The 22,721-nt window shown below is 42.4% G+C and overlaps 1 protein-coding gene across 2 annotated transcripts in view; it reads right to left on the minus strand.

Moving 5' to 3' along the window:
* The window catches only part of HMGXB3 (HMG-box containing 3), a 46,361-nt gene that overhangs the window by 20,749 nt on the left and 2,891 nt on the right, over positions 1-22,721 (minus strand). The window contains exons 2-11 of one of the 2 annotated variants that reach the window (XM_029943064.1): positions 22,527-22,665; positions 21,468-21,642; positions 17,335-17,832; positions 16,215-16,313; positions 10,431-10,562; positions 5,972-6,115; positions 5,700-5,875; positions 3,799-3,974; positions 3,561-3,658; positions 1,282-1,380 (exon numbers count right to left, since the gene is read on the minus strand). In XM_029943064.1, the coding sequence (XP_029798924.1) occupies positions 1,282-1,380; positions 3,561-3,658; positions 3,799-3,974; positions 5,700-5,875; positions 5,972-6,115; positions 10,431-10,562; positions 16,215-16,313; positions 17,335-17,832; positions 21,468-21,642; positions 22,527-22,663 (1,734 nt within the window). In that variant the 5' untranslated portion in view covers positions 22,664-22,665. Of the gene's footprint in view, positions 1-1,281; positions 1,381-3,560; positions 3,659-3,798; positions 3,975-5,699; positions 6,116-10,430; positions 10,563-16,214; positions 16,314-17,334; positions 17,833-21,467; positions 21,643-22,526; positions 22,666-22,721 lie in introns of both variants that reach the window. The other variant, XM_029943062.1, reaches the window with a different exon arrangement.

Genomic DNA, 22,721 nt, shown 5'->3' on the forward strand with positions numbered 1-22,721 from the left:
AGATGGCATGGAGAAGGTAGTAATCAGTCTCTGAGAAAAGAAACCTGAGCAGATATCCAGCATAGAGGAGATATTCTCCTTAAGGATCAGGCCAGACTACACACTGGCCCATTCTACTGTCCTGTCTTGTTACTACAGAACCCCAAGCAGAGCGTCTGGCCAGAGCAGGTGCTCAGTAAGTATTTTTTGAATGAATGAATGGTTCTGTACATGTATGGCTTTATCAGAGAAGAATTTTTAAAAATCCAGCTGCTGTCTCAAAATCTGTGTATCTTACTCAATTTAGGCAGAGAACCTGCCAAAAGTTACTTGGCTAACTTAAATTGTATTTAAGGATCAACAAACTTAGAGAATATTAGGAGCAAACAAAGAGCCCTAACATAGATCTCTAAACTGATGCAGCATTTCACAGACGGTGAAAACTGAGGCCCAGAGGAGCAAAGACACTTGCCCAAGTCATGCACATGCCGGCAGTAGAGCCAGAACCACTTCTGGACTAAGTGCTCTGAGTGTTTATTCCACTGCTCCATGTGGCTTCCCCTGTAACTGGATGACCCCAGAGTCACACATTTGTTTACTGGGATGTTAATATGTGTTGTGTTAAAAATAAAAGGTGATGGGGCGTCTGGGTGGCTCAGTCTGTCAAGCACCCAACTTCAGCTCAGGTCGTGATCTTGCGGTCCATGAATCAAGCCCCATGTCAGGCTCTGTGCTGACAGCTCAGAGCCTGGAGCCTGCTTCAGATTCTGTATCCCTCTCTCTCTGCCCCTCCCCCTCACTTGTGTTCTCTCAAAAATAAACATTAAAGAAAATAATAAAAGGTGGGTGGGGAGGGAAAAGCTTGGTGCGAAATGTGAGGCTAAACAAAGTTGCTTTACCAGAGCATTTCTCAAATCCTTTAAGATGCCAGTACTGAATGTGATTCTATTTTAAGGGGGGAAAAAACGTAACTTTCTCACACTTACCTGTGGATAACATACATTTGAGGCTAAAAGATCCAAAGACTTGAATGCTAAAGCTGGACTGGATTCTCCTCTCCGACTACTCCAAGAAATACCCAGGTCTCAGCTGGCCTCCATCTACAGATCCCACCTGCAGAACACCTAGCTGATTCACAGCAGCTGCCATCTGTGTCAGTCAAGGATCTAGCCCTGACCACACTCTCACTCCTAACTGGCACCCGCCACCTCTCAGACTCCTGCTGGCCCTCCACCGCACGGCCAAAACCACCTCCACAGCTGAAACCACCTCCACGGCAACCCCTCCCCCGGCCGCACTTACCAGCGTCACGGTGCAGCTGTACTTGTACGGAGGAAACAGATCAGGCTTGACCTCTACAACTTTCACCTGTGACGTCCGACTGCCTGGGCCGTTTGTTAGCTGTGAATCAGAACAAGTGACTTAGTGCTTTTCTATCAAACCTCCCACTCCTGAGGGCCTGGGCCCTGAAACCGCTTCCCAGGGAATCTGTAGAGCCAGGCTCCACGTGAGCTGACTAGCATCGTAGCTGGCTAGGCAGTCACCAGCCCGCCCAAAGTTTAATGTCACTTTCAAGTCCAGGGTTGCCACATTCTCCTGTGTGGCTTCTAACACTGCATATTAGAAACACTGTGAATCAGATTTACAACTGCTACGAAGTGAGGAAAACTTACAATAGTTATGCACACAAATATGTGGTTGAATAATGTTGACATAGAAAGAACTCATAAAGACTGTTCACTAAAATGTCACAGGGTGAGAGGAAGACCGTGACTTTCCCCCTTTAACCACTATCTATGAACTTTTCAAATGTTCTATACTACTGAAGAAAAAAAAATGAAGACAGCATTAGTAATTATTCTGTAATACTGAATTTCAATTGATATTCAGAATATAAAATTTCATGTAACTTGACTGGCTCAAGACTAGCAAAAGGTCTTCCAGCTTTTAACAAATACCCAATGTCACCGATGAAAAGGAGACTATTTCCAGAAAAGACTAGTTTACCCAAGCAAAGGCACTAGGGCTGGAAATCTATGAAGCAGCGAAGCAGACCAGATCACCATCCTTCTAGATCTAAATCACACAGGCGCCCAGTGCTGACACCACATCTGGGTGACAGATCAGCCTTCAGAGTAAATGCCAGGGAAAATTTGGAACAAAGGAGTTGACTGGCAGAGCGTACCGCAAGAGAGAAGGCAGCCCCAGTTTCCTACTCCAATTTGGTCTCACAGGGGTTTTGAACTTCAGGCCACAAAACCCACTGACAGGTCATGAAATTAATTTACTGGGTTGAAACCAGCATTTCGCAAAGTAAAAATACCAAAATAACCGTATGTAGTAAGAATGTATCTTCCTTATTCTTTTTATGTATACAGGTATGGGTATTTACTGGGCTGTGATATAAGACTGTTATCAAAGGGTCATGGCCCCCCAAAAAAGAGGTCTAGTAAAAAATGCTGATCTAGGGAATTTTGATCATAACTAATAATTATTCTGGTCACATGGAAAAAGAACCGAAAAAAACTTATCATTAATATGAATGGATTGTACTGGCTATAAACCAGAATATGGAGTAGGAGCCACAATTTTTGGTTCTAAAAAACTGTATTAAAAAGATGCCCACAAATACAGGAAAAGCCTCAAAGGCCGAATGGGCACAGACTGCCAAGAGTAGGCACTTCTGGGTGGCAGGATTACAAGGGACTGACCTTCCTTCCACCTTATCTGAATTCTCTGTATTTCCTACAACAAGCACTTTTCAAAAGAGGCTAAAGAAACAAGACAACTAAATACAGTATCTAATCCTACACTGAACCCTGCACTGGAGTGGAAAAATGCTATAAAGAACATAACTAGGCAGAACTGACAAAACTGGAATACAATGGCAGACTGAAGTACTGCATCAATGTTTCAGTAACAGAATATCCTTATTCTTAGGAAATGCACCCTGGAGTATTAAGAAGCAAAAGGCCATGTAACTTTCCCTAAGTTACATGTACTTTAGAAACACATGAGTACAAATGATGAAGTGAGATGGGTGATACCTTACCAATAAGTGACTCTGGGTAAAAGTACACGGGTCCTTTTTGTACTCTTTGTACTATTTTCACTCTTGCAATTTTTTCCCTAAGTTTTAAATTATTTCTAAATTAAGGGGCACCTAGGTGGCTCAGTCAGTTAAGGATCCGACTTCAACTTAGGTCATGATCTCACATTTCATGAGTTAGAGCCCCACATTGGACTCCTTGCTGGCAGTGCAGAGCCCGCTTAGGATTCTCTCCGTCCCTATCCCCCCACCCTCCATCCTTCTCCTTCTATCCCTTCTCTCTCTCTCTCAAAATAAATAAACTTAAAAAAATTATTTCTAAGTCAACAGTTTAAATGTGCATTCATTTTATAACAAAAAAATTAACTAAAAATAAAGAACTCCTTCATGCTAAACTTCATTCCAGAGGTCACTTCCCAGTATAAGAATAGGCTTTTTGCCCTTGCCTTTGATACACTAACTAGAAGCCCTGTTCTCGGAGCAGCAGGCCCCCCGCCCCCAGGGTGCCCTACCTCTGGAGAATGGGTCTTACCTTCAGGTCACTGCTGTGTGATGGCTGTTGGACAGGCTGGCCCAGCTGTTTCAGTGTGCTTGGCTTCAGGCCACAAGTCCTCACAGAGGCGGTTTTATCTGAGACAATCAGAGGCCAAACTGGTGACTTAAGTGCATTCAGAGTCGCCCCTCAGTCTCTCATCTCCATTCTCAACAACCCCACTCCTGCCCCTCCCAGTCAGACAGCTCCCCGCTCCTGGGTTTGTCCCAGCCCTTACCGCTCAGGGGAAAGGCCTGCCTGGCCCTGGACAGCCCCAGGCCACCGCCGCGGCCCCCATTAGATGGCGCTGGGAGAATCGCTCTCATGGGTCTTGCTGCAGCCAGTAAGGAGGGCTTGCCCCGAGCTTTGCCTTTAAGCTCAGGGGCTCTGAGCCCAGAAGTGAGCGGGTCAACTCTGGAAAAAAATAAATAAATAAATAAGAAGGGAAATCTAAAAATTCTGGACCAAGTGGAAGAAACATAAAGATACAGAAACATGGCAAAGTATACTATAATACGAGAGAGAAGGAGACACAGAATCAGAAACAGCCTCCAGGTTCTGAGCTAGCTGTCAGCACAGAGCCTGACTCGGGGCTCGAACCCACAAATGAGATCTGATCTGAGCTGAAGTCAGAGGCTTAGCTAACTGAGCCACCCAGGTGCCCTCCAAATAGCATTTTAGTCGAGGGATAGTGTAGTCAACTGTCAGGCTAGATATTTCAGGGGTCATGATGAAGATGAGTAAGTATAAAACAGTGCCCACTGTGAGAAATACAAATAGCTAGTGTAGTTATAATGTCCGCTCTGCCTCTAATTAGTATTTCAGGTGTACCAGTCCGCCACATGAGGGAGGCTAGAAGACCTGCAGAACAAAATCCATTTTTCTTGGTAGCTCCGAAGCTGAGCACAGAGCCTACACCACAGAAGGCTCCTGTCAAGTGACACACTTGCCTAAAACAGTCTAAACTGCACGGCTTCATGCTCTAAAGATACAGAAACATGCCAAAGTATACTATAATAAGAACAGGCGAGATGTAGAAATGTATGCTACACTACCATTTGTATAAAAAAAGGTAGGAAAAAATATATATACACAAACACATATTTGTAGTATATGCCTAAAATGTCTCTAGGAACACAGAAATTTGGAAACACTGATTGTCTGGAAAATGGAAAAGGATGACTTAAGGATAGGCTAGGAGACAGACTGTTTTCAGTGTATATTTCTTGTATCCCCTGAGTTTCAGTCATGTGAATATATTTCCTATTCAACAATAAAAAATTTTAAATCAAATAATACACACCAGAATTTCCAAACCTTGGCACCATCAACCCTTTGGGCTGAATCGTCCTTGGTGGGGCCTGACCTGTGAATGGTCAGCAGTCTCTCTGGCCTCTACTAACTAGATGCCTACAGCATCCTTCTCCCCCATTTTGTAACAACCAAAAATGTCCCCTGGGGGTAAACTGTTCCCCAATGAGAACCACTAATATAAACAAATAAGGGCCTTTAGTGACAGGACCACAACTGCCTCTTGGAAGGGGCCACATGAAAAATCCAGTCAGGCCTTTAAGAAGGGCATGGGGAGGACAAATAGCCCGTATTTATGGACCACCACCTATCTGCAGCGCACTGGGCTATGCGTGCTTCACACATAATCTTTTTAATCTATAAGTTCAGTCATTAAGGATTAGACTTTTCTAATACCCAGCTCAAGATTTTTCAGAGGAAAGAATGGACATGAAGTGACAAACAGAAGTCAGGGACAGGTTACAACCAGAACAAATTCTCTGATCACCAGGAATCTACCTTAATCAGGCTTCTCTTTCCAAATCTGGTATCCAGGGCTAGATACTAGTTTGTAACACTGGCCTCAGCCTGTACCAACAGGATCCTAGTAAGTGTTTCAGGGAAGATGACAAGAAGGAGTGCACAGCAGGTGACAGCAATGCATAGACAGCGGAGTGTAAGAGGAAAGGCCAATCATCTGTGGCTCTAGGCCTTGGTTTCCTTATCTCTAAAACAGGAACCATTAATTGGGCTCTGCTGTCTCTCTCAGTGATGCTACTAACAACATGAAACAAAACAAGGAGCATTTCCCAACCTGCTATTCTAGACACAATCCTGGAACATACTTACCCTGCAGGCTTTCGGGGAGCTGGGAGAGGACTGGAGGTGCTGGTCCTCTCAGCTGGTGGTGGCATGTCTGATCCTGGACTGTCATTCTCAGCTGTCCCCAGAGAGGCCTCAGGCTGCACACCATTCTTGACCACCGGCGTCTTCGTGGCTGCTGCACCACGATTCCCAGGAGCTTCCTTGACCAAAACATGGGCATCTGAGATGATCACTTCCTCCCACTCATTCTCCTCACCCGCTTCTCTCGGAGGAGCTACACTGAGGAGCTGGCTTACAGCTTCTGAGTTCTCCAGAGTCAGTTTGGAGGCATCTTCCTTAGAGGAGCTTTGCTCAGTGGTGACAGGCTGATTTCTTTTAACCACCGAGCCTTTGGAGGAGATACCAGAAGCCAATTCCTCTTTGACTTTGGCTGGCTTTTCCTGAAAAAACATAAGAATGCCTGTATGCATTTGGCATTTTACCGCAGACAACACATCACAAGTCACTTCTCATTTGATCCTCACAAAAACAATGTATGAGCAACAGATCAGGAAACTGAGACCCGGAGGGAGGAACAGACTAATGTAAAGTGTCAAGACAAAACTGGCCTGAATCTAAGTCTTCAGACTTCAGGTCCCTTTCACTATAGTAGTCAACACCCAGGTTAGCATAAAGCTGTTCTAACAAATTTCTTATTGCTAGCCTCTTTAGGTTTCAGCAAATAAAGCTGGCATTTTGAACCTGACCTTTGCTCAAAGCCTGCTTCTCTAGGCCTAGAAAGAAGCTGACATATTGCTCTACTGGGCCTAGAAATCCTAAGCTGTTTATCTTGGTGGTCCCTTTATGAGATCCAGTTAATCCCAATTGGTCAAATCTCACATGATGAGACTCAAAGCTTCCAATTCTGTTAGGGAAAACGCTATCTTTTGTCCCAGATTCTTTCAGGCAAGTCTTAAAGCTGGCTTACACACACACCACAAACTTCTCACTCAGTCAAATTAACTCATACATATTAAATACTTACTAGAAAATATTCGAACTCACTAAAAATACCAGCTACTATTTCAGATCAGCCTACTTTAAAAAATTCACTGGTGCCTTAGCTTGTATGCTGTGGAAATACACTATTATTTATACATACACGTATATACATACATATATATTTCTTACGTACACACACGTAATTTTTATTCTAAACTGTGGTTGTCTTGGGAACGTTTTTAAATTCCATGTGAATAGTGAAAGGTGCTATAAATGAAGAGACACGAAACCTAAAAGCTGGGTTCTACCTAGGCTGTGCCCTACATCTAATTACTTAGGTTACCTCAGACAAGCTTCCCCTGAACTCCCACTTCACTACCAGGAAACAAGAGGATCGGCCTCTCAGCATTCCTCAACAGCACTACTACGACAGCTTTCGGCGGCTCAATTCATAGTGAGGGTGGTGCAGGATTCCCCTGCACGCGGCAGAAGGGTAGTGTCTGTGGCTGATGTTACTACCACCAGTCACGGACTACCCAAACCCCTTAAATTTCCAAAGCCACCTGGCCGCATGCTGCCTCTGGTTAAGAACGGGTATAGATGACCCAGGAAATCTCCCGTAAAGCATTCCCCGATTCTAACACACAATAACAGTCCACGAGGACAAGTTAAATACAGAGAAAAATTCCAGGTAAACTGCACAGAGCTTCCTGACTGCTGGAGAGGATAAAGTTGGCAGAAAAACAGGAGATAAATCCCTGCAATTGAAATCTCCGAGCAAAACGCTGCCCACTAAGTAGGCTATTTCAGATAAAAATCCTCTGCAGGAGACCGAATAATTTAAGGACTCAGAGCAAAAAACTAGCTGGTGAGCTCACATTTCCTTAACTCAGCCTACCCTTTTGAGATGTCACTTTCTTTCAAGATAGAAGGTAAATACCACCAGTTGCCTGCGCAGAGATTTCAATTACCACTATCAGAGAGCCAGTGGGGTGAGGCCTTCAGTTAAAGGGCTTTATATACCATCTTTTGTTCCATCGAATTCATTGGGGACTGTGCCAAATGTTTCTTGGGCTAATTTTACCCAGTATGAAACTCTGGAACAATACAAGAAAAGGTGAGTCATTTCCTGACAGGCATGAACACACTGGGAGCTTTCAGAAACTATTTATACTTGCAGCTTCAAAAATCAGAACTCCAGAAATCCTAAAACTCTGCCGCTAAACAGTATAGCAATGCCTGAGAAGTGTGATTTAGTGGAAAAGCACTGACATAATTAGCTATGTGAACTTAAAAAGTCACTTCTCTTGAATCTATTTTTCCTCAGCTAGAGACTTGGAACTGAACTGTCAAATAACCAAAGTCACTTTATTCTCTCAAATTCCAAGTGCACTGATGTTAAAATGTTACTCTTTTGCTTCTTAAATTGACTTACTGCTCCTATGAAATTTAGAAATCATAGTATTCACTCTTTACATGGTAATTCTATAAAAAACCTCTGGAGAAAAGAATCTGACTTAACAAATTAAGATGTGGGACAAGCACTTATAGGCGCCTGGGTGGCTCAGTTGTTTAAGTGTCCAATTTCAACTCAGGTCATGATTTCAGAGGTCGTGGGTTCAAGCCCTGCAACAGGCTCTGTGCTGTGCTGACGGTTCAGAGCCTGAAGCCTCCTTCAGATTCTGGGTCTCCCTTTCCTCTGCCCCTCCTCTGCTCGCACTCTGTCTCTCTCAAAAATAACCACTCAAAAATAACCACTCAAAAAAAAATTTTTTTTAAGATGGGGACAAGTAGCTAATAAAAAATTTGATTTCACATCAGGAGTTTGCTCTCAGAAAGAGAACCATGGCTCAAAAGTTATTTCAATCAAAGGAGGGGGAAAAAAGATGTAAATGAAAAAGAAAAGAAAGCCAAAGTAAAAACAGAACCCCAAGGAGACAAGGCCATAGGATGAGTTAGACTCCTTCGTACAAAAGCACAAGAAAGGTCATTTGACAAACCTGCTGTGCATCTGTGAAGAAGGGTCAAGAAGGATTCCAACTACCCTACTCAATCTCCCTACTGCAGCTGAGGAAGTATGTTTTGGGGAGAATAATTAGGCAGGGAGGAAAATGAATGGCTGCACAGCAGAGATGGTGAGCACAAGAAACTCAACAACATCTGCTACACGATCGCACGAGCCTTCCTGCCCTTAGAAGCGATGGTGTAAAAAGCAGTAATAGAGACTACAATTACATTGTTGCCAATAAGGACGGCAGTGACCTCTTCCTGAGGATTTACTCTCTACTAGGAATGTGCCCTCCACTCTACAGGCATGATCTCATTTGATCCCTCCAAAAACCCTAATGAGGTAGGCACCATTGTTAATTTCTATTACAAATGAAAGGAAAATCAAATCAAGAATAGACATAAAGTGACTTGCCCGAGGTTATACAGCTAAAATCCTTGGGAGGCAGAAGTTCAAACTGAGAAAAGCTGACTCCAGAAGTGTGCTCCCCCTCCCCGGCCCCAAAGATGCTCCTCTCTCTCCTACCACTCAGGAAATGTCTAGGGTTTTAGGAACTCAGTGCCAGGAATCTACTATAGAGATCAGATACATATTTCTTTCTTTTTTTTTTTTGTAAGTCTGTTTATTTATATACTTATGCATTTACTTATTTACGTATGTATGTACGTACGTATGTATGTAATCTCCATACCCAACAGAGGGCTCGAACTCACAACCCTGAGATCAAGAGTCTCATGCTCTCCCAAATGAGCCAGCCAGGTGCCCCCAGAAGTGTATTTTTAATTATTAACCTATTCTGTCTCCCAGAATTAGTGATGCCCTAAATTCCCAACTTTCTGCCAGAGTGCAAAAGTCACCATCCCACTATTCTTCAGAGATGTTCTGTGGAAACTGCCCCGAGGAACTTAACAGGTACACCACTATGTAAGTTTTCTCCACAGAGGTAAGTCTGGACCATGCTGAGCTACATGCCCAACAAACACAAGCCTAGCCTAAGTTAGTGTCACAAAAACAGTGCTCTCTTTCCTTTTTCACCTACCCAAATTCTACTCATCCTTCAAGACCATCTATTCTATATTCCATCCTTGACCATTCTGATTCCTTTGACCCTAAACAATTTACAGTCTCATATAAAAACTTGACAAGTATGTACAATATATATAGTCAACGTGAGGCATAAAACAAGTAACAAAGCAACGTGCTGAACTGAACTCCACAGGGGCAGAGCTCTGATGCGCGTTGATTTATCGAGCATCATTTACTTAGAACCAGAGACAGAAGTACACATTTGGAAAGTTAACTATGAAAAACTTAAACATCAGGCTAAGGACCTCTACTTTAATAACAGATATGATATTGAAAGGACTTTTGAGCTAAAAAGTGAGCAAATGTGAGCTATGCATCTGAGTAACTAAGCAGTGTGGAGGTGGATTGTTAAAAATTTAAAAGGAAATGAATAAACTGACATGGTGTAGTCATTCACAGGAAGCTTTAAAGCAATTAAAGATAATGGTCTTGAAGAATATTTAATGGCAAGGTATATTAAGGGGAAAAAAGATCAAGCTACACAACTTGTATATTCACAGAAAAAAGACTAGAAGAAAATACAACAGAATGTTAACTAATGATGACTGTTCTTTGGATGGTGGATGACACTGTATAGTCAGAAAGTGAAAACGAGTATTTATTTAAGTACTTTGTTCTAAAGGGGAGCAAGGAGCCTACTTTGCGGGGCTTCCAAAGCAGCAATGGCTGATGGACCTTACCTTTGGGATCCACTTCCCTCCTAGGAAGTTACCACAGATAGGGCACTTGGGTGGCTTGTGCCTGGTGACATAGGTAAAGGAGCAGCCTGGGCTGGTGCATGTCCCATGGCCCCGGCGGGTGTACGTAGTGGTCTGGAAGGAAAAGAGTGAGTCAGTCAACACCACAGTGCAACCCCTCTCAGATCCTGATGACTATTAGAAGCACAAAGATGCCAGAAGATACCAGCCTGCAAAGCATAGCCAATTCATGGTATCTTAAAGGTCAGAGCTGGAAAGGTTCTAAGATCCAATTAGTTCACTTTTTAGAAATGAACAAATGAGGAAAGGCAGCTGCCCAAGGTCACACAGGTATCAGAAGAATAAAGATGGCAATAACTGCCACTAATTAAGTGAAGTACACACAATGCCAAACGCTTTACCAATATCTCACTTAATGCTCTCAGCAATTCTATGAAGTAGGTATTACAACTACTGAGGTTCAGAGCAGTTAAATGCTTCACCTCAAATTGTACAGTGAATGAGGGGCACACCTAGACTTAAAACCCAGAGATCTTTGATTCTTGGTCCTAGATTCCTTCCACACACTTGGGTGCACCCTACAGTCCTAAATACTTTGAAGAATTTGCTTTATCTTCATTCCTGTTAAGTTAAAAATCAGAGAACCTAGGACTTAGGGTTCAGAGATATAAAAAAGGATTATGGCCACTTAAAAAAAGGAGGGGGGATTCCAACAGAAATCAAGTCCTTTGATATGCAACTGAATATTCAGCTACTGGCTCTCACCATCTCCAATGATTTCCCTTTGAACTGAAGGATCACAATGGGTTTTTATGTTTGGCTACAAATAAGAAATTAGACAAGCGCCATTTCTTGATTAATGCTGCAAAGGAAACATTTCCCTGTCAGATTTGTTCTGTTGCTTACAGATGTTTCTCAGATATTAATCCCACTTTTCCTAGCCTGGCCAAAAAGCAGAAGCCTCCCTTGGAGAAACACCAAGCTGCCACTAGGCTCCCTCTGCCAGAAAGCCTCGGGAAAAGGTGATTACAATAGCAGTAGCAAGTCAAGGCTGAGGGTGAAGTGGTGTGGTACCAGGGAACGAGACCTGGCTCTAAGTTCCAACTCTACTGCTGGCACACTGGGAGACCTGGGGGTAAGTCACCTTAGCTCTTGGGCCCTGGGTTTCCTCTTCTGCAAAATCACCTGCCCTTCCTATTTCATGGGTATCTCTTGAAAAACAAATGAGGTGAGAAATAAGGAAAATTACAGAAGATCCTATAGGTTTGTGAAAAATTATTACTGGGATATAAAACTTCTCTTTGTTTGGACTGTGGCTCCATACAGAATATTCATTCTGAATACCACCAGAAAGCAGAGTAAAAAATTAAGTTAGAGGTCAGTTCTATAATTAAATTCCCATGAACTTGGAAAGACTCCTAAACAGCAGCTTACAGAAATAAGTTTAAGAAAAAAAAATGCTAGTGTAAAAGGTTGATGTTTCACTCTTAAGTATAATCTATAAAAGCTTTTCTGGAAGTGTCTGGCTGACACTTCTTAAATCATGAAATAACAATTTCCAGGAGGGCAAAGGCTCAGCCCTTTGAATTAGGTTGCAAAGGTTGTTCCTGTTTAAGATACAACTTTCTCATCTAGAAATATATTGTTTGTCCACAGGTTTTAGAAGATGGACCGTGATAAGTTAAAATGTACAATATTAATCCTAAAAAACCACTATAATAACTAAAACAAAGTTAATGGCTAATATGCTAATAAAGGAGATAAAATAGATTTATAAAAAAATATTCAATTCAAAACATAGCAAAATAAAACAGGATGAAAAAAACAAAGAGTAAAATGCCAAATTTAAACTTAAACATATAAATAATCACATTAAATGTATATGGCCCAAGTGTCACAATTAAAAAATAGAGACTGTCATAAAGGTCTTGCTCTTAGAGCCAAACTATACACTGCCTGCAAAAAAAAAGTACTTTAAAATAAAAAATAAATAGGTTAAAAGTAAAATGCTGGGAAAAGATAAAACTTGTTAATAACAATAATGAAAAGAAAGCTCAATATTCAAATTCCAGACTGATGGGGCATCTGGGTGGCTCAGTCAATTAAGCATCTGACTCTTGATTTCAGCTCAGGTCATGATCTCATGATCCCGGAGATGGAGCCCTGTGTTGGGCTTCACGCTGAAAGTGTGGAGCCTGCGTGGGATTCTCTCTCTCCCCGTCTTCACTCCTACCCCCCCACCACTCACGTGTGTGCACACATACTCTCTCAAAATGAATAAACATTTAAAAAAGGTAAATTTCATAGCAGACAATATTGCCAGAGATAAAGAAGGTCATTTCATAACAATATAGGGGTCAATTTATCAAGAAGGTATAACAATCCTAAATGTTTAAGTATTTAAAAGAGCCAAAACACATGACATGAAAATTAATAAAAATGAAAAAAAGAAATACTACTTATAATGATAGGTGGATGTCTTCTCTTAATAACTGACCAAAAAAAGCGGACAAGAAATCAGTATGGATATAAGAGTTGAATACCATCAATGAACGTGACCTAATCTGATATGTACACAATATTCACTCAACAGCAAAATACACATTCTTTTCAAGTGCACACAAAACATTTATCAAGACAAACCATAATCTGGGCCATAAAATAATCTTAATAAATTTAAAAGGATTCAAGTCTTATAAACTACAAAGTTACAACTATAATGGAATTATTTCAGAAAGCAATAAAAGAAAAGATATCTGGAAAATCTCAAATATTTGGGAAGCAAATAATATAACTTCTGGGTCAAAGAATAAGTCAGAAGGTATTCTGAACAAAATGAAAATGAAAATATATCAAAGTTTGTCAGATGCCACTAACATAGTGCTCTGAGGGACACTTACGGCACTAAGCATCTATCTTAGAAAAGAAAGGTCTCAAATCAATGACCTCAGCTTCTATCTTAAGAAACTAGAAAAGAACAAATTAAGCCCAAAGTAAGCGGAAGAAAGATAATAAAGACCTGGGCAAAAATCAGTGAAACAGAACAATGGAAAATAGAGAAAATCAATGAAACCAAAAGCTGGTTCTTTAAAGGTCAATAAAATTGAAAACCTCTAGTCAGGCTTGTTGGGGGAGGGGAGAGAAGACCCAAACTTCTGTGATCAGCGATGAGAGAAGTAAAATCACTAAAGATCTACTAAATCTAATCTAAAGATATTAAAAATGATGAGACTTCTTCAGAATTTTAAGCACAGAATTACCACAAAATCCATCAATTCCGTTGTTAGGTATATACCAAAAACACCTGAAACCAAGGGTCCAAGCAGACACTTATCCACTGAAGTTCATAGCAGCAATGTTCACAACAGCCAAAAGGTGAACCTCTGTCCATGAATGTTTAAGAATGGATAAAGAAAATATAGTATGTACACACAATGGAATATTATTCGGTCATAAAAAATGAAATTTGATAAATCGTATAAGACAGGTGAACCCTGACATTATGCTAAGTGAAAAAATGAGCCCATCAGGACAATATTTGCATGACTCCATGACTCCATGCATATAAGGTACGTAAAACATGCAAATTCAGAGACAGAAAGTAAAATAGGTTAGCAGGGGCCCGGGGAGGGAAGAAAGTTACAGTTTAATGAGTACAGGGTTTCTGTTTCGGACGATGAAACTTCTGGAAACAGATATTGGTAATGACTCCAGAACAATGTCAATATACTTATTGGCACTGAATTGTACCCTTAAAAATGGTTAAAATGGTAAATGTGATATGTATTTTACCACAATTTAGAAAAACTAAAGGAATGTTTGGAATAATTTTACATCAATAAATTTGACAACTTACATGAAATGAACATTAATTCCCTGAAAGACAAACTACCAAAGCTCATACAAAAACAGATAATTGAGGAATGCCTGGGTGGCTCAGTTGGTTGAGCATCTGAATCTTGATTTCTACTCAGGTCATGTTCTCAGAGCATGATTCAGGCTCTGCACTAAGCACAGGGTCTGCTTGGGATTCTCTGTCTCTCTCTCTGTCTCTGTCTATCTCTGTCTCTCTCGCCCCCTCTCCCCCGCTCATGGACGCACTCTCAAAATAAAGAAACACTAAAAAAAACAATCAAAATAGTCCTATACTTATTGTAAAAATTGGACTTGCAGTTAAAAATCTTCCCACTAAGAAATCTCCAGGTGCAGATGGCCTTCACCAGCAATTACCAAATGTTTAAGGAAGAAATACTATACAAACTCTTCCAGAAAAATGAAGAGGAAAAAGTACTTCCTAACTCTATTAGGTAAGCATTACCCTGATACTAAAGCCAGACAAGCACTACACAGCATCCCTCATGAATACAGACATAGACCTTCTGCACAAAACTTCAGCAAAACAAATCCAATGATATTCTAGAAGAAGAATAAATGCTAGAAGAATAACGCCTCATTGCCAAGGGGGCTTTATTCTAGGAATGCAGGGTTGGCTTAACATTTGAAAAGCAATTAAATAAACCACATTAACAAACTAAAAAAGAAAATTCCTACAACCATCTCCACAAACATAGGGAAAACATTTGACACAATCCAACATCCATTACTGATAAAAGCTCCCAGCAAATTAGGAACGTAAGGAACTTCTTAAGCTTGATTAGAGTATCTTTGAAAAACCTACAACTAATGTTACCTAATGCTGAAAGGCTGAATGCTTTCCTCCTAAGATGAAGAACAAGACAAAGATATCTATGCTCTCACCACTTCTATTCAGATGTACTGGAGGTCCTAGACAGTGTGATAAGAAATAAGGAATCCAGATCAGAAAGAACTAAAACTGTCCTTATTCACAGACAACATGCATCTATGTAGAAAATGCAACAGAAACTACAAAAAGGCTACCAGGATACATGAGTTTAACAAACTTAAAAATACAAGTTTAATATGCAAAAAAAAAAAAGTTCAATATTATCATATACTAGTAATGAATAATCAGATACTGAAAAAAGTTTTCGGCACCTGGGTGGCTCAATCAGTTAAGTGTCTGACTCGATTTTGGCTCAGGTCATGGTCTTGCAGTTTTGTGAGTTGGAGCCCCATGTTGGGCTCTGGGCTGACAGGACAGAGCCTGCTTGGGATTCTCATTCTCTCTCTCTTTCTCCCCCCCGCACCCCGCCACTCCTCCCCCACTCCTGCTCTCCGTCTCTCTCAAAATAAATAAGAAAAAAAAAAGAAAAAGAAAAAGAAAAAATTTTAGAGTAACATTGTAACATTATAACAGTATAAAAAAAAATGAAATACTCAGGGATAAATATCAACCCAGATGCTGCTGTACGTGATGGAAAAAAAAAACACTAACTGAGAGTCAAAAAAAAATAGGGTCCTTCTGGCTTGTTTTGCAGCCCCCGTGGTTTTGAATACTTCTGAGAACATGTCCTTTCTCTTCTCTGGGCCTTTTTTCTAATCTGTACAATACTAAGATTGAATCAGATCAGAGTCTCAATTTTTGTACGTCACGTATACTTCTGAGAACTTGCTAAGAGGCACTGAACCTATCCCATGTAAATGCTCGTAAGCAGAAAAGTTCGTACGGAGCTTGAGTTTCACAGACTCTCCCCCCAGACCCCTTTGCCCAGTAAATACCTGGACCAGATCATTTGAGACCTTTGCAGGCATACTACTGTCATAATGTCATTGAGACTTTTAGAAAACTACTTGGAAGAGAATTCTTATGGAGCCCTAATCTCCATCAGCTCCCCACACACTGACCAGTTTGATGGAGGCGGGGTTCTCCACGACTGAGTAGGCAGGAAGAGGCAGCATGATGAACTGTGTGGCTGGCGCAGACGAGCTGCTCTCGCTGGGATCCTGCGGGCACATGGAGAGAAAACCGGGTTACTGTGAGGGAATAAGGAACAAACGCCCAGGCCCCCCAGAGCACTGGAAGGCTGAAGGAGTCCGGTAACAACAGACAATGTGCTTGCCCAAAAAAACCAATCTATAGTTATCTCAAACCTTTAATTTAGAACAAAGGAAAACTGTTATGCAGAAAAGGTGCTATCTTCACTTTACAAATGAGAAAACTGAGGTTCTAACAGACTTAGGTTTTCTAAAATCACAAAAGCACTGAGTGAAAGAATCCAACTCTTCTGACCCCATCAAATGTTCTTAACACCCTATCAATCTGCCTTAACCAGGCAGGTGGAACGCTTCCTCATCATAAACAGCACTAAGGTAACACCCAAAATGGATTTAGACCACCACAGATTCCTCTTCACGGAGGCACCTGCTCTCACACACACAGGCCCCTCCGCCTAAGCAGAACTGCCGCTCTCTAAGGATGCCTCACTACGCAGTGTAACAGAGGGGAGCCACACAGTGGGATCACTGAAACTGCTCTTTCCCCTCAGCTGGGCATGACACTTAGGCCACTGGAGAGTCTTATCTTCACTATAAGTTCCATCAACCTGGCCTTAAGTAGAGCTTCCCTTTTCCTACTCCCTCTACACCCATGAAGACCACCTGAAAATTCTCAGCAGTTCAAGGTACCACCGTGTCTGCCAAAACAACCTTCAGGAAACATAAAATCCTAGCAGCTTGACAGATCCTGGCTCTGATTCATGGACAGCCCATGTCATTTAAATGCTGACGTACCCCCGGTACTATCTCATGTGAAGAAAACCTTAGCTATCATGGGCAAGAGGAGTTGGTAAGAGTGCCTAAGAAATGAAGAGAACTTTAGAGTAAGCCCCAGGGCAAAAGGGTTCCAGAGGACTGTGGTTCTCCTAGACATCCACAACAGTCCTCTTAATCACAGCTGCATGGCACCAGCTGCCTTTGTAGGAATTCCACATAAAGCAAAAGAGACAGGAGTAGCCAAGTCACTTACCCTCATGACAGTTACCACTGACATGCTCTCCCCAACCTGGGGGTGGGGCACGGCCAGGCTTCCGGTGGGGAGGTCTGGTGAGCCGCTCACTAAGGTCTCTTCAATTACCAGGCTCGTCTGGTATGGCTGGTGGCTCTCTCCTACCTCCAGGGAAGCCTCCTCCAGGAGCACATCCTGGCTGAGGATCTCCGAGGCTGCGATCTCTTGTACGGCACCGGGCGGGGCCAGGGCCCCCGCCTCCTCTGCCAGGGCCTCCACAGCCAGGCACTGCTCTGCCACGCCTGCATGGCTGGGCACTGCCTCCGGGGCAGCGCTGGCCACGAGAGAGGGCCCTTTTGGGGCCGCCTGGTTCTGGGCCACACAGAGCTCTAGCTGGGGGCAGCTCCGATCCTCCTGCAGGCTGCTCTTGGGGATGATGATGTAATCTGAGCGGGGGAGGATCTTGCGGAAACCAGGGATGTCCGGAACCACAGCAGTCAGTGCAGAGAGCTTAGAGTTCTGAGGATGAGGAAGCCAGGAAGGGGAAGACAAGCAGAGATAAATGGCATGAGACCACATGGACATACACGTATGATGGTTTTGGTGGGTTTTTCTTTAATTTTTCTGTAAAAGGTACTAGAGAGACTACTCTCAACCTCTGTCAACAGCAATATCACCCTCATCTGAATCACAGCTTCACCAAGGTAGCTTACTGCTCAGTCACACCGGAGACAGATAAAACAGATCAGCCCCTAAAAGGGCACTGATCTTGGCATCTGAAACCGTAAGCTGGAATCCTAGATCTGAACAGTCTTGAGCAAATACTTTCCACTTTTTACATCGTGCTGCCCCATCTGTAAAATCAAGAAGCCAAATTTAGCTACTTATAGCTCCTTTCCAGCTCTAGTACTTCAGGATTCCAGAGTGGCAGAAGATTTAAACATGAGTACGTACAACATTCAGTAAAATCCCAAAAATACAAGTCAACAGGTCAAACTGGAACCCAAGACAGCAAGCAAGGATTCTGAGAACACTGGCTTCTCCCAGGCTCACAAAGAAGAGGATGAACCAATGGCATCATGAGAGAAAGAGTGTATGGATGGGGCTGACAAGGACCTATACATGCAGGGGGCAGATATAAATATGAACACTGACTAGGATCTTGAAGTTTACAAAACACTTTCCTGACCTTAAAAACAACACTCTGAAGTTGCGTACTATTATTATTCCTATTGAAACTTAGGGAGGTGAACTTTCTTAAACCACAAAATTAGTAAGTAATAAAGCTAGGACTCTAAGCCAGCTCTTCTGAGGAGCAAGGACACCAGGTATTAAAAGTACACCCTTCATGGCTAACTGGCATCAAGAAAAAGATGTTTCTGTTTTCTTTTTTCAAGTTAAACTGAAAGTTACCCAATAAGTAAAACAGAAAAGTTCAAAGTCAACAGTTAAGTGAGAACTGAAATTAAATGGAAATAACTTCAGATGCCATCTTTCAAAAGGAACACTAAGTCCATTACAAAAGGCTCCTTAAATAAATCAAAAGCAAGAAGTCGATGAGACTACTTAAGGTACAAAGGAAGCACTCAGAGATGACAGTTAAAAGAAGCACTCAGATGAAACATAAAAGCAGACCGACCAAATCCTTTATGGAGCCTTTACTGGAGAGATAATGGAGAAATGACATTGTCAAGTCACCCTTTGAAGCAGACAGGTCAGGAGAACAAGATTAAGTAGCAGCAAATGCAAAGACCGATCTGGACTTCATCAACAAATCCAAGCACAGAGAAACCAGGCCGGCCTGAATGACACTGGAACTATGGGTCTTGCCACTTGGCAAGAGACTGACCGGGCTGCCACCGGGTCTCTGACAGGCCTGCAAAGTACGCAGGCAGGACGGTCTCGCCTTCACTCCAGGCAACAGGGGAGAGTTCAAACACAGCATCTGAAGCCTTACCCAGTCCTGGCACATTCAGATGCTCACTAAATTCCACCTTTTCTTACTACGTGGTCACCGGACACTTAACCGACTAATGAGTGATATTTACTGACCAAGCTGGCATTCCAAGGACTCAGCTAGATGCTTTACATTATCTACTTTAAACACTGTAAGCAGTTACTATTATTCCTCACTTAAAAAAAAAATTTTAATGTTTATTTTTGAGAAAGAGACAAAGTGTAAGCAGGGGAGGGTCAGAGAGACAGGGAGGCACAGAATCTGAAGGCTCCGAGCTGAGCGGTCAGCATGGAACCCAATGCGGGGCTTGACCTCATGAACTGTGAGATCATGACCTGAACCAAAGTCGGACGCTTAACCAACTGAGCCGCCCAGGTGCCCCTATTATTCCCCACCTTACAAATGAGGAAACCAAGACTCAAAGATTAAATAATTCTTCCAACGTCATAGCTAGTTAATATCAGAGCTAATTTATTTATGTTCTTGACAGTAGTGACAGAGATGATGACAAATATATGAAGTGGTACCCCAAAATAAATTTTTAAGTCTTAATAAGGACCTACATTTCTGTCTAGCTTTAAGTGCTATTATCATTCCGGGAATAGTGAAAATTTTCTTGTATCAGGGCAAAAGGTTGCTGACTTTATAACGGAGAGACCACAGGGTGCATATGCACTTTATTCCTAAACTCCACTTTCTGTCCCCAACAGGAATTGTCTCCCAAATTATTTATAAACAAATCGTCTAAAGGAGGGGGTACAAAGTGGTATGTTCAGGACTGCAGACAGCACAAAACTCTTCCAGAAGAGGAATGCTGAGCCAATAAGGACAACATAATCCAAACGGCAGTGGCAAATGGCCTCCACTGAGGGAAAACACAACCTCTTCTCCTATAACACAGTTGTTCCATTCCTGAAGAGCCTTTGCTCTACATTACCAAAAAAGTAATTAGAGACAATGCCTCAACTGAAAAAAGAATTAAGGTTAACCCTGCCATAACAAGGGTATTTTTCCTGCAGGAATTTGTTAAAAAGAACACAAAAAACAAACGAAAACAGCCTTGGGGCACCTGGGTGGCTCAGTTGTTCGAGCATCCATCCAGACTCTTGATTTTGGCATAGGTCATGACCTAGGGTCATAGGATCAAGCCCCACTTTGGGCTCTGCACTGAGCATGGAGCCTGCTTAAGACTTTCTTTCTCGGGGCGCCTAGGTGGCTCAGTCGGTTAAGCCTCCGACTTCAGCTCAGGTCAGATCTCACGTTCATGGGTTCGAGCCCCGCATCAGGCTCTGTGCTGACAGCTAGCTCAGAGCCTGGAGCCTGCTTCAGATTCTGTGTCTCCCTCTCTCTCTGACCCTCCCCCTCTCATGCTCTGTCTCTTCTGTATCAAAAATAAATAAAACATTTAAAAAAAAAAGATTTTCTTTCTCCCTTCATCCCTCTCCCCTACTCATGCTCTCTAGCTCTTTCTCTGGTGGGCAGGGGTGGGGGGGAGCGTACAACCGAAAATATAAAATAAGCCAGCCCTATTAAAAGTCGCCAGTGTGCTTTGGTACTATGAACCAGAAATACAAAATGGCTGACAGGCAAAAACTGGAATGCCTTCTTGAGTATTCTTTAATTCAAACCTCAGTCTCCTCCATCATGTTCAGCTTTAACCTTGCATGTCTGCTTCTGGTACGATGCACAACAACCAGCAGGTAAGAATGTGATGTTATCCAAAGCAGCTGGATCTACTTCTAAACTCTGCAAGTCCAACTGCTGATTATGTTATAACTGACAGCAATCAGTACGACACATGTTCATTATGTTCAATGAGTACCATGCAGGCGAAATGCCTATATAAACTACTGCATAAGGCAAAGCTTGGGGCCCTTGGGCGGCTTAGTTGATTAAGCGTCCAACTCTTGGTTTCAGCTCAGCTCTTGATCTCACTGTTCGTGGGACTGAGCCCTGCATTGGGCTCTGCTGACACCACAAAGCCTGCTTGAGATTCTCTCTCCCTGCCCTTCCCCTGCACATGCATGTTCTTTCTCAAAATAAGTGAATAGACTTTTAAAAACAGAAACAAAAAAAAGAGAAAACAGACTCAAAGTTTTCTCAAGAAAAGGGAACAGGAGAAAGAAAGGCTGGTCTTCCCAAGGCCTTCACCACATTGACCCAATGGAGAAATTAGTTGGGGGAAAAAATTACTTACAGGATCCAAACCTTCTTTCTCCAGTTTGGCTTTCTCCAGGTAATAACTCCTCTCGGCCACACTCAGGAGCCTCCAACTTTCACTAATCTTCTTATTGATCTCAGACTGAGGGAGGTGGGGGAGCTCCTGCTGCACTTTCAAGTAGATGTCATAATAATACAGAAGGTAAGCCGACCTAAAGGAAGCAGTGACTTGTTCAGATTTTCCCTCATTGAACCAGTGAATACCGCAGTGCTAGGGTTTGATAGTAAAGACGCACAAACCTAGCTTTTTATGTCAAAAACATTTACTCAAATAGACACTGAAGCAAACAAACATTTAAATAACAGCCCCAGATGGTGTACAGGTTTCTCCCTCCAGAAAGCTGGAAGCAAAAGCTTGTCTGAATTACTTTTCGGTGAACCGCATTTTCTACAGGAGTGATTGGCTTTAAAGGCCAGTATGAGCGAAGACATACAAGTGCCCCGTCACTCCACTCTCAGGGAAAGGTCACGCAGGGGGCTGACCACAATCTGGTTATCACTCACATGCTTTACTCCCCTACACAGCCTCTGGCCATCTCACTGGCCAACAGCACCTCCCCAGAGTTGAGCAAGGGAAGTAAATTAACTACCAAAGTAGCCCGAAACTGGTAACCTCAGCAAAAAGTTTGGAGTGTTTAGTTAAGAGGGAGATTAGAGCTACAGTACGAATAATCTTTACAGACATCACTGGTAACGTTTAAGATTCTATGTCTTTTATTAATTCCCTATTTTAAATGCTTCAATATCAATGATGATAATAATAAATAATATAGTTCATTTGTACGTAGCTTCCACCATCTGTATGGTACAATTTCCTGTGACAGCCTGAAAACATGATCATGATCTGGCCAGGAATGGCAATTGCTGGTATCAACCAGCCACTTCCTACTTCCCGTCCCCTTCTCCCCACACCACCACGCCCATGCACCCACAGACACGGCACTCTCAGTGAATCTGGACACAGCCTAAGGTCTTCCTCAACACGGTTTTCCAAGCAGCTTGTGTTTATAAATGCCAGCTAAAGGTGTTGGCTAACCTGGGTTTCTTGGCCTTTTCTCCATGTATTTTATACTTTTTCTTCTTCTTGGGTGGCCCAGGAGAGGTATAACAGTAGGCTTCCTCAATTTCCTCCATCACGACAGTTACCTCAGTACCATCATATGATGCATCCATGGCTGGAGCAAAGGCAAACACAAACAAGTTTCAAGAATCTGTCCTAAAAAGGACAGTC

Source organism: Suricata suricatta, chromosome 6 (assembly GCF_006229205.1).
Source record: "Suricata suricatta isolate VVHF042 chromosome 6, meerkat_22Aug2017_6uvM2_HiC, whole genome shotgun sequence".
Classification (NCBI taxonomy): domain Eukaryota; kingdom Metazoa; phylum Chordata; class Mammalia; order Carnivora; family Herpestidae; genus Suricata; species Suricata suricatta.